The sequence below is a fragment of the Helianthus annuus genome, chromosome 17 (genome assembly GCF_002127325.2).
Source record: "Helianthus annuus cultivar XRQ/B chromosome 17, HanXRQr2.0-SUNRISE, whole genome shotgun sequence".
NCBI classification, from domain to species: Eukaryota; Viridiplantae; Streptophyta; class Magnoliopsida; order Asterales; family Asteraceae; genus Helianthus; species Helianthus annuus.
Window position 1 is genome coordinate 140,400,491 of NC_035449.2, and position 17,160 is coordinate 140,417,650.

General features: G+C 39.5%; 1 protein-coding gene across 1 annotated transcript; it reads left to right on the forward strand.

The window, feature by feature from the left end:
• The first annotated feature begins 15,859 nt into the window (after positions 1–15,859).
• LOC110940323 (ethylene-responsive transcription factor ERF038) lies at positions 15,860–16,739 on the forward strand. The gene has a single exon (XM_022181879.2). The coding sequence runs from the start codon at positions 15,933–15,935 to the stop codon at positions 16,638–16,640; it is 708 nt and encodes a 235-aa protein (XP_022037571.1). The 5' UTR covers positions 15,860–15,932; the 3' UTR covers positions 16,641–16,739.
• The last annotated feature ends 421 nt before the right edge of the window (positions 16,740–17,160 follow it).

Here is a 17,160-nt window from a genome sequence, read left to right on the forward strand (position 1 = left end):
CAATTACACATGTAATGATCTTAAAGGCACTTGATTTCCTATAAATAGCAAGAGTTTCAACACTTCAAACTTGCTCATTTGGTTCTTCTTCTTATACCTGCTCTCTTGAGGCTACCACACTTGGTTGGAGGCCTCAAATCTGAGTTTTCTTAGTCTTCTTTCCAAGCTTGGACTCTTGTAAGTGTTCTTTCATGCTTGGTTATTTATTTCAGTAAGAAAGTCAGCTTTGACCGTGATTTGGTCAAGACAAAGTTCGTTTGAACTTTGCAACGTGAGCGTAATCAGGATGGTTATAGTCCCTTGCGACTATACCTGCTGATTACCACGTTGATTAGTCGAAGTGACGAGTCAAAGTTTCGGTCAAAATGCACGATTATGTGCATTTTGCGACGAAACTATTTTCGGGTATCAAAACACTTTGTTTTGATATCAAATCAGTTTTCTAACTTAGTTAAACATGTTTAACTCGTCACTTTTAGTCTAGTGCTTATATAAGGTCGTAAGTCAAGTGGTCTTGACATCCGCTTAGACTTTCGAACCCGACCCGCTTGGTCGATCATTAGGATCCGACCAAGCATATTTTGTGACCATAGTTGTATAGGGAATAACCTTCCGAGGTTATACCTTATGGTCACTTAGTTTAATTAGCTGTATGATAGGTAGTTTATATGCCTTAGGAAAATGACCAAAATGCCCTTTTATGCATAATTTGAATTTAAGCATATGTAACTTAATTTTTGACACTTAAACTGATTATACAATGTTATTAAACATGTTAGGGCATATAATACTTGTCATAGGACTAGTTAGGCGATTCGAATGCGCTTTTGCGCAAATGACGTGTTAAAGTATCGTAGACTACCTTAACGGGCCATAGCAGGTCGTAAGCACTTAGTATAGGTTTCAAATCAGAATGTAGGCTTTGTTAAACCATATTATATGAGTTCCAACACTCATTTGGTTTACAAGACCTCATTCTACCCGATCTCCCGATTTAGGTCCCGATTATTAACATAGTGATCCGATACTAGGTGCCACTTGATTCCTTGATTTCCCGAGCTTTGTTAGGACACTTAATCAAGGATACTTGCAATCTCAAGTGAGTACATAGTCCCATCTTTTACCATTTTCAAATGTTTTGGGGTGATTCATATGTGCCTATACACTATTTTCATGATTTCAAGCTATATGTTTTCACATGCATAGTACATATTCTTTGACGAATTGAACTATTATCTATGGCTTAAATACTGATTTTCAAAGTTTGTGAGACTAATTGTTGGTTCATATATTTATTTATACATTCATTAACAATGATTAAGCCGATTGGTAGTACGATATAGCGCTATAGGACTAGACACACCATTCCTGTTGTATGGAATGTCAGAAACCAAAGTTTCAACCAAATAGATTTGCCTTTGTGGTATTTCTATAGTCTCCAAAGTGTAGTTTGATACACTAGGTTTGAATGTATTGTCGAATCACGATCTATGGTATACTTCGGTATACTACTAAGGCATATTTCGATATGTTGCCAACGTGATATTATGTTAACCAATGTATAGATTGCAAATGTTTTCCAATTAAGCCATAAAACTTATCTTATGTTGTTTCCAAAACCAAAGCATAGTTTGATATGTTATTTGTTTACCAAAGTATAGTTTGATATACTACTAAATCACGATTAAGGTATATTTCGATATACTACTAAAGCATATTTTGATATGCTACCAACGTGATACTGTTTTACTAAAGTATAGTTTGATACACTACTAAATCACAATTTAAGTATATTTTGATATACTTCCAAAGCATGGTTTGATATGCTCCCAATGTGATATTGTTTACCAAAACATAGTTTGATATGCTATTTACAAAACCAAAGTATAGTTTGATATACTACCGACTTTGTTATTTCACAAACTAAAGTATATTTTGATATACTACCAAAGCATAGTTGATATGCTATTTTCAAACCAAAGCATAGTTTGATATGCTACTTTCAAACCAAAGTATAATTTGATATACTACCGATGCTTCCATTCTTAAACCAAAGTATACTTGTGATATACTACCAAATCTATTATTTCAGTAACCAAAGTATATTTTGATATACTATTTATTTAACTATTTCAAAACTAAAGTATATTTTGATATACTACTTATCCGATTATTTCAAAACCAAAGTATATTTTTGCATATAATACAAACCTTTTTATCAAAGCAATGTGTTTAGAAACCAAACAATTTACAAGGATTCATGGCTATTTTTTTGTAAACATAAAACCTTTTCTTGTGTTATCCAAAACCATGAATCTAATTCACAAAACCTATGTTACTCACAGGCATTTTTATGCTAACGTTTTATTTTCACATATGTTTCAGGTGCTACTATGTGATGATTGTTGACGCATGCTACACATAGGATGGATTCGTGCCTTAGTGACTTTAAATCTTGAAAGACGATTATTTGTATTTATCTAGTTTGTATTAAAACAATGAGTCCATTAATGGAATAAAACAAAACTTCAATCACTATGTTTTGTGAAACAATGATTCTGTTACGACACTCTCCGACGTTTCCGCCGCGGTTTGTTTTTTACGCGATCGAGGTGTGACACTTTATTTCCGAGCACCCCAGACAAACTTGACCTACATGGCTTGTCCAAATTTTTCTTCTTTATTCGCCAGATGCCACCTGCTCCAAATATTATGCGGATGGTATAAGTTACAACTTTAAGTTACAAATAACATAAATAGTAAATATGTTTATTTGTTAATCAAAACCAACTTTGGTACATACAAAAAAAACTCAAAAAAAATGGTTCATATGCCTATTTGTTATCTTGTCAAAATTTAGTTGCACTATTAACTCAATTATCTTCATCATAACCATAACCATAACCATAACTGATGACGGGGGTAGCCCGAGACCAAATAAAATGACCAAGTATGAAAACACCTAGAAGGTTAAAAGGTTCAACGCTTGAAAAAGCTGAGGAGATGGAGTAAAGTAACACGGGAACAGTGAACAAGTCACATCCCCAAACAGTCTCACCAACCACAGCCGTAAAAGCAATGCAGGTCCACAGAACGCACGCTATTACCCGGGGGTCATAAGGCTTCAACCCCCGAAAGGGTAAGCCCCTCACTGCAAGCTAGTTCACTAGTCAAATGAATACTCCTTTGGGACATGTCTTTGCCTATAAAATGACACTTCATTCATTAACAAAGACATCTCAGATCAGATTTGTTCTCTCAAACTCTGGTCCTTCACATCGTACATTCACTTCACTTAAAGTGTCCCTCTTTCACGTTGACATTACTCTTATTCTTTCTGTTCCTCAATCCTTTTCTGAATAATATTTCAGAGTTGGATCTTCAAACAAGAAAAATAAACTAGTGAACCTCCTTCCACGTCTTGCAAACGTGGGGGGACCCCACGACCTGCGTTAGGTGAGGTTAAACCCTTTAACCTTTCTGCCTAACCACCCTTGCTACTATCCTCGGTCTATATTTTGTTGTCTCAACAAGTTGGCGCCCACCGTGGGGCTACGCCGCTATTTCTCCTCAAAAGACCTAGTAGTGTAGCTCTTCTCTCTCAAAGTTGTCATGTCTGAAAGTGGATCCCCAGGTGAAGTGAACCAGATACCAAACACTTCAACTCCGGGCAGTAGTCAAGCCCATGTGGCTATCCCAACTTCTTTTTCAACTCCGGGGAGCACACCCGAGTTTCTTACCTTTAACACTCCAACTCCTTCCAGATCTGGAGTTCCTTCCCCTAACGTCGGTATCACAGATACCCCCACACATATTGAACTCACCCCCGAGGGAGTTGCTAATAATTTTCTTGAATTGAGGACCCTCCTCAACCAGTATGTAAACAAGGAAAAAGACAAGGGAGTGAGGATTCGTCTAGACTACGACGAACCTAAACCAACACTGTCTCCTGGACCTCCCATTCCACCTTTTGCAACCAGGAATGAGGCTGGCCCCAGTAACCCTTCAAACCCCGTTCCGTATTTATCCACCATGACAAACCCTACAGCATATCCCCTCTTTTCATCCCAACCAGTTACAAGTGGTGCTCCTCTGGGCCATGAGCTGACTTTGGATCAGCTCCTCCATTCCCCAGTATCAAGCTTTCCAGCTTCAACCTCCACTTCTTGGGAACAAGCCCTGTCAGTGCTTCCATTGGCACGGAGTGCTGTAATGAGCACCCCCTTTGGAGTTAGCTGTCCGATCACATCCGGAGGCCTCCAAGGCTTCAACCCTATGTCCCAGATAATGACCCAGATGATGGCCAGTTTCTCGTGGCAACACTTTATCAATCAAGTGCTAGCCACTCAAGGGAACAACAATGGCAATAACAATATGGGTACAAGGGTCGAAGAAGACTTGGCTAAACCCTACAAGCCGAGTAACCTTTCATGCTTCTCACAGCAAATAGCCGATTATGATTTTCAAACAAAGATCAAGATGTCGTCCCACATCAGAACGTACGATGGGTCTGAAGACCCAGAGGACCATCTTCAGATCTTTACCGGTGCAGCAAGGATAGAAAAATGGTCAAACGCTGAATGTTGTTTAATGTTCATGCAAACCCTTATCGGATCTGCCAGGATCTGGTTCAACGATTTACCTGCTCGAAGCATTCGAAGCTTTGACGACCTTAGCAAGGGTTTTTTGGCCAACTTCTCCCAGCAAAGAAGATATGTCAAAGAGGCAACCGTTATTTTTCAAATAAAACAGCGAGACAATGAAAGCCTTCGTGAGTTTATTGAACGATACAAGAAGGAAGGTCTAACCTACATAGGGGCAGATGAAAAAATGAGGGTAGCAGGTTTCATGAACGCTATCACCTCAAAATACCTCACAAGAGATTTCAACAAGTCCCTGCCTAAGACCTTGGAGGAGGCCGTTGAAAGAGCAGAAGCCCACATTCGGGGAGAGGAAGCAGTTGACATCAAGGAACAGAGGAAGAGAGGGTCTAGCTGGAGAAGTAATAGCCCAGTCAGAAAAAGAGGGAATTACAATTCCTATGACAGACGGCAAAAGGGTTCAGACCCTCGAAGGTCTGAAGGCCGGAACCCTCCAACCAGGGAAAAAGGCATGAGTTTCACACCCCTCACAAAGACCCCTCAAGAAATCCTGGCAACCGAAGAAGTCAAACAGAACTTTAGACCTCCCAGGCCTCTCCCCAAAAGTAGAAAAAATGAGAACTCCACGCAGTTCTGCGAATTTCATGAAGAAAAGGGTCATCACACCAATAACTGCTTCCAACTAAAGAAAAGAATTGAAGAGGCTGTTAAGTCAGGTGAAATCGCCCATTTGGTAAAAGGGGTTCGAGACAAGATGGCTGAAGGCAAGGGAAAGGAAGTCAATATGGTAAACTCTGATGAAAAGGTTCCTTATAAGAGGCAGCGGTTGGAAGCTTGGGAGCTTCAATGTGTTTGCTTTCCCCCAGCTGAAAAAGGCCCCCTTTCAAGCCCTCTCGTCGTAGAAGCTACCATTGGAACGTTGGAAACACATAGGGCATACATAGACACTGGGGCAGCCACTGAGATCATGTTCGAGAAATTTTTCAACCGCTTAAGCAATGAAGAACGTTCAAGGCTTCAACCCTCTGGAACCTCCATAAAAGGTATCGCCGATATACCTCTCAAGCCTTTGGGACAACTGACACTAGATGTTTGCTTCAGTGAAGGTCAGAAGAAGAGAATCCAGCCACTTACCTTCGTAGTCCTCAACATGCCTTCGAACTATGATGTGATCATAGGAAGGCCAGGGCAATGTGCCTTCTTTATGGCAGTGTCCGTTGGGCATGGCACGGCAAAATTCCCAACCGAAAGGGGGGTAGCAACCCTTCAACCCTCCCAAGAGTCCTACATGATCGAAGGAGAAAGTCCCAGAAGCGAAGAAGACAAGCAAAGGCTTATCATAAATCCTAAGTACCCTGAACAAAGAATAAGGGTCAACCCAAACCTCTCACAAGAAACTCTCTCCTATTTGGAAAAGTTGTTAACACATTACAGCGATGTCTTCGCTTGGTGTCCGGAAGATATGACAGGAATCCCTCGAAGCATTGCTGAACATGAGTTGAGGATACCTCCTGATGTCAAACCTGTTGTACAAAAGAAAAGAAGCTTAGCACCAGAAAGAAGCTTGGCTGCTTGTCAGGAGGTTGAGAAGCTCGTCTCAGCTGGCATTCTCCGAGAAGTCAAGTACCAATCATGGGTTGCAAACCCGGTCATGGTCAAAAAACCTGATAACTCCTGGAGAATGTGCATAGACTTCAAGGATCTTAACAAAGCTTGTCCTAAGGACTGCTACCCACTACCAGAAATTGACCTCAAGGTCGACTCGCTCACCGGTTACCCTTTCAAATGCTTTCTTGATGCTTACAAAGGGTATCACCAAATACTCATGAAAGAAGAAGATGAAGAAAAGACGGCATTCCACACTGATAAAGGAATCTTCTGTTACAAGAAGATTCCTTTTGGGCTAAAGAATGCCGGTGCAACCTACCAACGTCTGGTAGACAAAGCTTTTGCAAGCCAAATTGGCAAAAACATGGAAGCCTATGTTGATGACTTGGTAATCAAAAGCAAGACGGAGAATCAAATGCTTGACGACATCCAAGAAACTTTCAAAAATCTCAGAAAGGTTAACATGAAACTTAACCCTGAAAAGTGCTCGTTTGGGTTCGAAGAAGGAAAATTCCTGGGTCACATCGTCGGAAAACAAAGCATCAAAGTCAACCCAAATAAAGTAAAGGCTGTCCTTGAAGCCAAGCCACCAAAAACCAAAAAAGAGGTTGAAAGCTTAAACGGGAAACTTGCTGCCCTGAAGCGTTTCACCTCCAAGCTGGCTGAAAGGTCCCTACCCTTCTACAAAACACTTAAAAATTGTTCTGATAAGAAGGGTTTCAAATGGACCAACGAGGCCGAAGAAGCATTCAACCAGATGAAACAACACCTGTCCTCCTTGCCAGACATTGCAGCCCCAGAAACGGGAGAATTGATATCAGTTTATCTATTAGTTGCTGAAGAAGCCATAAGTGCAGTCCTCACAATCGAACGAAACACGGCTCAGGTACCCATTTACTTCTTCAGCAAAACTTTAAAATTAGCTGAAACTAAATATCCTCCCCTCGAAAAACTTGCCTTAGCCCTGGTTCAAACAGCTAGAAGGCTTAGGAGGTATTTCCAAGCACATCCCATACAAGTGGTCACTGACCAACCTGTCAAAAATGTGCTCGAAAAACCTGAGAACTCAGGCAGACTAGCAAAATGGGCAGTGGAACTAGGTGAGCATAACATCACCTACGTCCCACGAAAAGCCATTAAAGCCCAAGTTCTGGCCGACTTCCTTGTGGAAATCCCAAGCCAAACAATTGACGAAGTAAACACCACAACCACTGAACCCTCCAACCCTGAGGCCTGGAAGCTATTCACCGATGGGGCTTCAAGCGTTGAAGGGTCAGGGGCTGGGTTAGTTCTAATCAACCCTGAAGGGTTAGAATTCACATATGCTCTCCGTTTTGATTTTCAGACCACCAATAATGAGGCTGAATACGAGGCACTGATTGCCGGCTTAAGACTGGCCAAAGAAATGAAAGTTCAAAAGCTTGAAGTGTTCACAGATTCATTACTAGTCTCAAGCCAAGTCAACGATAGCTACGTTGCTAAAGAACCCAATATGAGAAGATATAAAGAAAAATCCAAGGAACTGATGAACACCTTCCAAGCATGCAGCATCAAGCAAAGTCCAAGGTCCCAAAACAAAAGGGCTGATGCTTTAAGTAAACTAGCATCCCTCACCTTCGCCCACCTCACCAAAAAGGTGTTGGTTGAAGTGTTGAAGACTCCATCGATTGATGAATTGGAGGTCCAAGATGTAGTCACCGAGGAAGATCCAAACTGGATGACTCCCATCAAAAAATTCCTTCAAAATGGTGAACTACCCAATGATCAAGTAGAAGCCAAAAGGGTTAAAATCAAAGCAAGACAATATGTGTTACAAGGAGAAACCCTCTACAGAAAGGGTTACCTTGCCCCCTTGTAAAGATGTGTTGGTCCCGAGCAAAGTAAGTATTTGATCAAAGAAATTCACGAAGGTGTATGTGGAGCTCATTTCGGAGCTAGGTCGGTGGTTGCAAAACTCATGAACCTTGGATATTTCTGGCCCTCAATGCATCGTGACACCACTGAGCAATTGAAGAAATGTGATGCTTGTCAAATCCATGCTCCAATCCCAAAAAGTCCCAAACATGATCTTGTTCCAATAACCTCGGCATGGCCATTCCATAAGTGGGGAATGGACATTGTTGGTCCATTTCCTCCAAGCAAAAGAGGAGTAAAATTCTTGCTAGTAGCAATAGACTATTTCACCAAATGGCCCGAGGTTAAACCCCTTGCAAAGATCACAGGGAAACAGGTTATCGACTTCGTTTGGGAAAACATCATTTGTCGCTATGGGCTACCAGGAGTGATTGTCACCGACAATGGGAAGCAATTTGCAGAAAAGCCTTTCAGCCTTTGGTGTAAAGAGTACAGAATCAACCAGATCTTCAGCTCAGTGGCTTATCCACAATCAAATGGTCAGGTTGAAAGGGCTAATCGAAGCATAGTGGAAGGCATCAAGACAAGATTAGGAAGATACGAAAGCAATTGGCTCAAAGAATTGCCTAGTGTCCTATGGGCAATTAGAACAACCGAAAAAACAAGCCACAAGAAAACACCTTATAGCCTGGTATTTGGATTCGAGGCTGTAATCCTTGCTGAAATAGGAGTTGTAACCCAACGAATCGTCAACATGGATCCCGAAACAAATCAACAAGAGACCATGTTGAATTTACAACTCCTAGAGGAAGCTCGAGATCAAGCTGCAATCCAAGAAGCCAAATACAAGCAAAAAATGGAAGCCTACTACAACAAGAAGGTTAAGAATGAACGATTTAAGCCAGGAGACTTAGTCCTCAGAAACAATGAAGCTAGCAAAAAGGAAAATCAAGGAAAGTTGGGCCCAAAATGGGAAGGTCCATACACCATCCTCGAAACACACAAGGGTGGATCCTACAAGCTAGCAGATTCAGAAGGCAAAAGGCTTCCAAGACATTGGAACGGCAAAACCCTGAGAAGATTCCATGTTTAGACAGAAAAGTTTGGTTTGTATCAAAATGTACCTCGAACAACACTATGAAAACCTTTTGTAAAAAAGCAAGTATTGCTTAAATGAATGAAGTTGTTTTATCAAACTTGTCTTTCTATCCTAATATCAGGTTGAGAACCTAGCAAAAAACTCCATGGCAAGGGCCATGTAAGGGGATGAGCTCCCAGGCCACATCGCTCAATAGGTTCAAGGGCTGAATGAACCTATATAAGGGGTGAGTTCCTAAATCAATACAACTCCATGAGACTCATTGAGTGAAAATAAAATTGTCTCATAGACAGGTCCGAACAGCCTACGCCAATCGTTCCTTAAGCCTTAGAAACATAACCAACAAACAGGCTTACGAAGTAAAACAAATCACAAAGAAATGATAAAGAGGATAGGTGTTATGTCTTTTTGTTAAAAATACCAAGGCTAAGTGTCTGCAGCACTGATCCCTTTAAGGTGAAAAAACATAAAGATAGCACAAATTCAACAAAGACAATGTTAAAAAGAAAAAATTATCCAAGGAAAAATACACGTAAAAATTCATCGGCAAAGCATACAAACCAAATCAAAAGCTATCAAGGCTTCAAGCCACCCACACGACAAGCTTGAAACGTTGAAGGCTCTAACCCAACTACGACTAGCCAAAAGGCTTGAAGGGTTAAAACCTACCAAACAAACTAAACAACGCAAGCAATATAATAACCATCATACCATAGCAAAGAAAGTCATGAAAGACTTTCAAATAAAAGTTAAAGCAAGTTCTAGTAACTTACAAGTTAAACTACTATTCAAATGGCCATACAGGCCCAACACACCACCAACAGGAACCTTAAGGGTTCCTGGAAACCTAATATTGTTCAAAATAACATTACAAACCATAAAGTGTTTTGCTAAGAAAGCTACGAATAATCATCAGATGGCAGAAGGCTTGGAGACACCAGAACCTTCACCTTTAACCTTCTTGGCTTTCTTGGACTTCTTAGCCTTAGCACCATCATCACCACCAACCGCTGAGGTCTCTAAACCAACATCCTTCGAAACATCCGGCAGACTCGAGAGGGTATCATCACTATCTCCGGAATAAGATCTTTTCTTTGAAAGGGAGCCCAAGACCTCAGTGCAAACCTTTTCATTTAGACCCTCCGGTTTCAAATCCTATAAAACAAACAAAGGCTTACCAAAGCAAGAGGAAACCTGATGAACATAAGGATAGGTTAGCCTCTCCATCTGTTCAACTGAGCTTTTGAAAACATCAGAAGCATCGGGACGAAATAAGGGAGACTTTTCCAGAGCATGCCCAGCTTCATGCAACTTGTAACCAGCAATGAGACCTTGGTGTTTTCCCAAGTTTAGCAACTTTGTATACACATCACCAAGAGCAGAATTAAACTCGGTAGAATGAAGCAGGTAAGTGACAACCTGTTGAAAGCCCTACTCAATCAACCACTGGTTATCACTAGTTGCACGAGAAACTGAAGCCTTCAGGCTCTCCTTCTCTTCATCAAAGGCTTTCTGGGCAACAGACAAAGCCTCCCTGTCTGCCTTTAGCTTCAACCGATCAGCCTCAAAGCTCTTCTTAACATCGACCATCTCAATCTCATGCTGCCTGGACAAGCTTTCAACCTTCTTCGACCAAGTTTCCTCCTTCTCAGCAAAGCTGCTTATCTCCTTTTTCATTGATGCCATCGAAGACTTCATCTTATCTTTCTTCTTGGAAAATTCTTCATACTCTCGCATCCTTTGGCGAAAACGAGCAACGCCCTGAGGAAGCATGGCAGCAAGGTTGCGAGTACTAAGAATCATCCGGGACAACATCACATCATCATCCATTTCAGAAATAGTCTTGTGAACTGAAGGAGGAGCAATATGACTCAAGGCCTCTTCACAAACAGCAGCATCTTTGAAGCTATCATCAACCTTTACCGACCAACATGGCACATAAACCGCATCAGGATCACCCCTTCAACGTCCATACTCGAAGAACCTTGAACAGGTGTGGCAGCAACCTTCCTGGCTGAACCCTTTTTGCCATGAACAACCAACTTCCTCTCCCTTTCAGAACCCGCCTCAACACCTTGATCCCCAGACTCTTCAACATCATCACTCAACTCCACTGGTTCAGTAGAAGTGGATTGAGGAGCAGCTTTCAGACGACGAGTAGATCGCCGGGTCGAAGTCTTGGGGGCAAGAGGTTTAGAAAAACCCTTAACGTTCGAGACACTAACATACCCAGCACCTTCAAACCTTTGTTCGGCACCTTTAACCACAACATTTTTATCAGGAACAACAGGAACATCCCCAAAAACCACATCCGAAGTGTCATCACTTTTGATGAAATCCAAGGCAGACATAACTGCAAGCAACAAGCAGACAGAACATGAGACAAAAATTAGAAAGATACAAGAAAGGAGAAAACAAAAATGCATACCCGTGCCATCTCTCATCAGAACCGGATCCCGGTCAGCTTTTTCCCACAACTTACTAACCCCTAACAAAACCAGCAAATGCTCAGGAAAGGGACGAACCCTCGCAGGGCATTCACGAATAGATTTCAGAAAAGCATCATTCAAATCAGATGCAAGGGGTTCCGGTTCATTGAGAACAGCATCCGGGTGTCGCCACACAGTTTTAAACGGAACAATAGTGTCGGAAACCCAGAAAAAACGATTCTTCCAAGTTCCAAGTGTGGTAACCATAGATTAAATAAGGCCGGAATCAACCTTAGATGCTTCAAAAGTAAACCAATCGCCATTTTTGGCCAAGCGGAAAAAACGACGAAATAGCAATAAGGAAGGATCATATCCGAGGGCACGGCACAAAACCTCGAAATGTAAAACCCTAGCCATGCCCTTCGGATGAATCTGACCAAAAGAGACCCGGTAATACTCTAACAAATTCAAAACAAACAGAGAAAATGGATAGCGAAGGTTTGAAAACTCAAAGTGACGATAATAAAGGGCGATGAAACCAGTTGGGCATTTATCAATCGAAGCATCACACGCAGGAGCAGTAGGTGTAAACTCAATCCCAATGCCATATTCCTTACAAAATAACTATACTTCCTCTTGGGTTAACCAGGAAAAGGATTTTGCTAAATCCTTAAGGGCACCCATTTTTGCAAAGAAACTATGAAAAAGTAAAGAAAAAGAAACCAACACTAACCTTGAAAGAAAAGGGGAAGACTTGCAAAGAATACTTGGATGGAATAATGAAACGACAAATAAGAAAAATATAAACAAGTTAATATAGGGGCAAAAATGTAAACAATACACCCTGCAAAACCGCCACCCTAGGAACTGCTACACGTCAATCAAATCAGTTGTCAGATTTTTGAAATTCAAACATTAATTGCCGACAACCTTCCAATCCTTCAAACTTTGAACCCTTGAAACCTTCAGGGAATAAAACAGATGCTTAAAAAAGTCAGAAGTCTTTGATCTACTCCCAAAAACCTCTGACTTTGGGGGCTGATGACGGGGGTAGCCCGAGACCAAATAAAATGACCAAGTATGAAAACACCTAGAAGGTTAAAAGGTTCAACGCTTGAAAAAGCTGAGGAGATGGAGTAAAGTAACACGGGAATAGCGAACAAGTCACATCCCCAAGCAGTCTCACCAACCACAGCCGTAAAAGCAATGCAGGTCCACAGAATGCACGCTATTACCCGGGGGTCAAAAGGCTTCAACCCCCGAAAGGGTAAGCCCCTCACTGCAAGCTGGTTCACTAGTCAAATGAATACTCCTTTGGGACATGTCTTTGCCTATAAAATGACACTTCATTCATTAACAAAGACATCTCAGATCAGATTTGTTCTCTCAAACTCTGGTCCTTCACATCGTACATTCACTTCACTTAAAGTGTCCCTCTTTCACGTTGACATTACTCTTATTCTTTCTGTTCCTCAATCCTTTTCTGAATAATATTTCAGAGTTGGATCTTCAAACAAGAAAAATAAACTAGTGAACCTCCTTCCACGTCTTGCAAACGTGGGGGGACCCCACGACCTGCGTTAGGTGAGGTTAAACCCTTTAACCTTTCTGCCTAACCACCCTTGCTACTATCCTCGGTCTATATTTTGTTGTCTCAACAATAACCATAATCATATGATACTTAAGACCTAAATCGTCACCATCAAGATTTTCGCGATCATAATCACATAATATACATGTAATTTTTTGTTTCACATAATGCAATTTGTAACCGCTTAACTTTCACTTTTTTTTTTTTTTGAAAAGTAAATTTCATTAACAAAACGCCAAACCTCAAACCGAGGCGGCACCAAACACACAAACAATTACATAATTACAAATTTACACCAATCATCCCAAGAAACCCTCAACAATCTCGCTTTACTATTTAAACATAAAAAAAACAACGGACTTTATCTCACTTAGAATACCTCCAACGCTAACCGGCTTGTTAATGAACTTCGCTTCGTTTCTGGCTCTCCACAGGCTCCAACACGCAATTCTGATAACCCCTTTAACCACTTCTTTTTTCACTATCTCTATGACACACCGCATACAAATTTTGCTTTCACATAATGCAATTAATGATTTTTCTATGAATTATGAGTATCAACATACTTTGTTTTATTTAAAACTTGATTTTGACACATATAGCAAGTAAATCAAATAAGCGTCATCAAAGAGATGTTTATGACCTTAGAAAGAACCGTCACGAATTTAAAAGATTTTGATCATAATCTTGTAGGAGAAAAAGAATTAAAGAAAAATCTATAAATTCAACAATAATCAATAAATTACATAAAAGCGTATTTACTTTATTAGTGGTTCTTGGTTCTTCTATTTTCTATCTAATCTCGATTCTATCTTTAATATGCTTATTATTAAAGTAAAGCTATACTGATAAGAAAATACCTACACACACATTGTTCCCTTCTTTAAAACCAATGTTTTTATTGTGCCGCAAAAAGGTCCTGTAAAACCAATCATGAACTTAAATAATTTATCTTAATGTTTTTATAACCAGACCTCTCATTGAACTTCGTTTTACCGATTCATTGGTTGAATTAGTTAAAAAAAACAGATAACGTTATAATACATATAAGGAGGACAAAAAAGACAATTTTACATAATTTAAAAGTTTAAATAAACTTTTAAAACATCAGATACAATCCTTTAAAACATATTGTTGACTTTTAAAACATCAGCCACTGCCGACCACCAATGACATTATAACCTACATGCTTAAGTGAAGACGGTTCAAAAATGCTTAACGAGATTGATTTTACAATCGTTTCATGATTCGACCTTTTATTATGCCACAAAAAGGTCCCTGTAAAACCAATCATGAACTTAAATAATTTATCTTAATGTCTTTATAACCAGACCTCTCATTGAACTTCGTTTTACCGATTCACTGGTTGAATTAGTTAAAAAAAAACAGATGACGTTATAACACATATAAGGAGGACAAAAAAAGACAATTTTACATAATTTAAAAGTTTAAATAAACTTTTAAAACATCAGATACAATCCTTTAAAACATATTGTTGACTTTGAAAACATCAGCCACTGCCGACCACCAATGACATTATAACCTACATGCTTAAGTGAAGACGGTTCAAAAATACTTAACGAGATTGATTTTACAACTGTTTCATGATTCGACCTTTTATTGTGCCACAAAAGCTCCCAGTAAAACCAATCATGAACTTAAATAATTTATCTCAATGTCTTTATAACCAGACCTCTCATTGAACTTCGTTTTACCGATTCACTGGTTGAATTAGTTAAAAAGAACAGATGACGTTATAATACATATAAGGAGGACAAAAAGACAATTTTACGTAATTTAAAAGTTTAAATAAACTTATAAAACATCAGATACAATCATTTAAAACATATTGTTGACTTTTAAAACATCAGCCACTGCCGACCACCAATGACATTATAACCAACATGCTTACGTGAAGACGGTTCAAAAATACTTAACGAGATTGATTTTACAACCGTTTCATGATTCGACCTTTTACCGTGCCACAAAAAGGTCCATGTAAAACCAATGATGAACTTAAATAATTTATCTCAATGTCTTTATAACCATACATCTCATTGAACTTCGTTTTACTGATTCACTGGTTGAATTAGTTAAAAAAAAAAAAACAGATGACATTATAATACATATAAGGAGGATAAAAAAGACAATTTTACATAATTTAAAAGTTTAAATAAACTTTTAAAACATCAGATACAATCCTTTAAAACATATTGTTGACTTTTAAAACATCAGTCACTGCCGACCACCAATGACATTATAACCTACATGCTTAAGTAAAGACGGTTCAAAAATACTTAACGAGATTGATTTTACATTCGACCTGTCTGGTTCAATCTGAATTTGAGAACGCTAGTTTACCTAAATTTGTCTCAACATGTAACATTTGTACAAGTGTACAACATAAGTTAAAAGATCATAGGTTCATATTTATAAATAAGCATCAAATTTCATAAAAAAGAAATATAAATAAAATATGTTGGACCTACCACTACTGATAATAATGTCAAAAGATAAAAAGATGCAGAAAACCACATGAAAAGTTCATGGTGGATTGCCATCTGTGTAGGTGGTGGTAGCCATGATATTTATTGACATAAATATATAAGACAAAATGTGAATATATATAAAACCATTCATGCCACACTACCCCTCAACCCCCCCCCCCCCACCCCCACCCCACCCCACCCTTTTCTTTCTATTTTTATGTATCATTTGGGTGCTAACTCTAGTTTATAGAACATACCAACATGGAGAATTCAACTCAAAGCAACCAATTTTCATCTTGTACCTCCTCCTCCTCCTCTACCACCACCGCGACAACCGGACTTGTAACATGTGCCTTGAATGAGTGCAAGTTTAGAACAAACTCGACGAGAGTTCGAAAAAGAAACAATGACACTGGGGGTGGTGGTGGTGAGGATGGTGAAAATCACCCGACTTATCATGGTGTAAGAAAAAGAAGTTGGGGCAAATGGGTGTCCGAAATTCGCGAGCCACGTAAAAAATCAAGGATATGGCTTGGGACATATCCAACAGCCGAAATGGCGGCTCGAGCCCATGATGTAGCCGCGCTAGCCATAAAAGGCGGCTCGGCTAAGCTCAATTTTCCTAAAGTAGCACATTTACTTCCTCAGCCAGCCACAAGATCACCCAAAGACATCCAAGCCGCCGCCGCAAAGGCAGCCGCCATGACATTTGACAATGGAGCCGAGCCAGATAGCCACCACTATGGAGCCGAGCCAGATAGCCACCACTATGGAGCCGAGCCAGAAAGCCAAGATACAATGGCTTATGATGACGATGACGATACATTTTTCAACTTGCCGGATATTTCCCACCGCTACACTGACCGGAGTGGCGGTTTCTTTACGGCTTCATCTTGGCAACTGGTAGCCGGTGTTGATAACGGCTTTAGCCTTGGAGCCGAGGAGCCGTTTCATTGGGAGATATACTAGCTAGCTTATGATTTAAAAAAAAATAAACTATATGTGTAAATTGCTATAATATACACACACCTTTTGGATTTATCACATATATCGTATATTATTGTTGTATGTTTTGAGTATATCATATATTCATTTATTTTGGGACTTATTTTTATAGAGGTCTTGTTTTTTTCTCTAAGTAATTGATTTTCTATGTGCAATGTACGAAACGGGTGAATAATTACACGATAAATGTAACTAATAATCATTCGTAGTTATACACATACAAACACGGCCTATAACATAGGCACGGCCTATATACATAATTAGGCAACATTATTTGCATAATCACGCAACATTTACGTGTAACATAACAAACTTTAGAAAGAGTAATTTCAAAATAAAATATAACGATATTGTATCTAAATTAAAGATAATGAAATGTTCGGTTTTTTTTATAATTTCTTTAAAATAATTATGTCAATAAAAGTTATGTGAACAAATAAAAATTCAGCACTTTTAATTTTTCCTTTTTAGCCTCTTTTTCCAG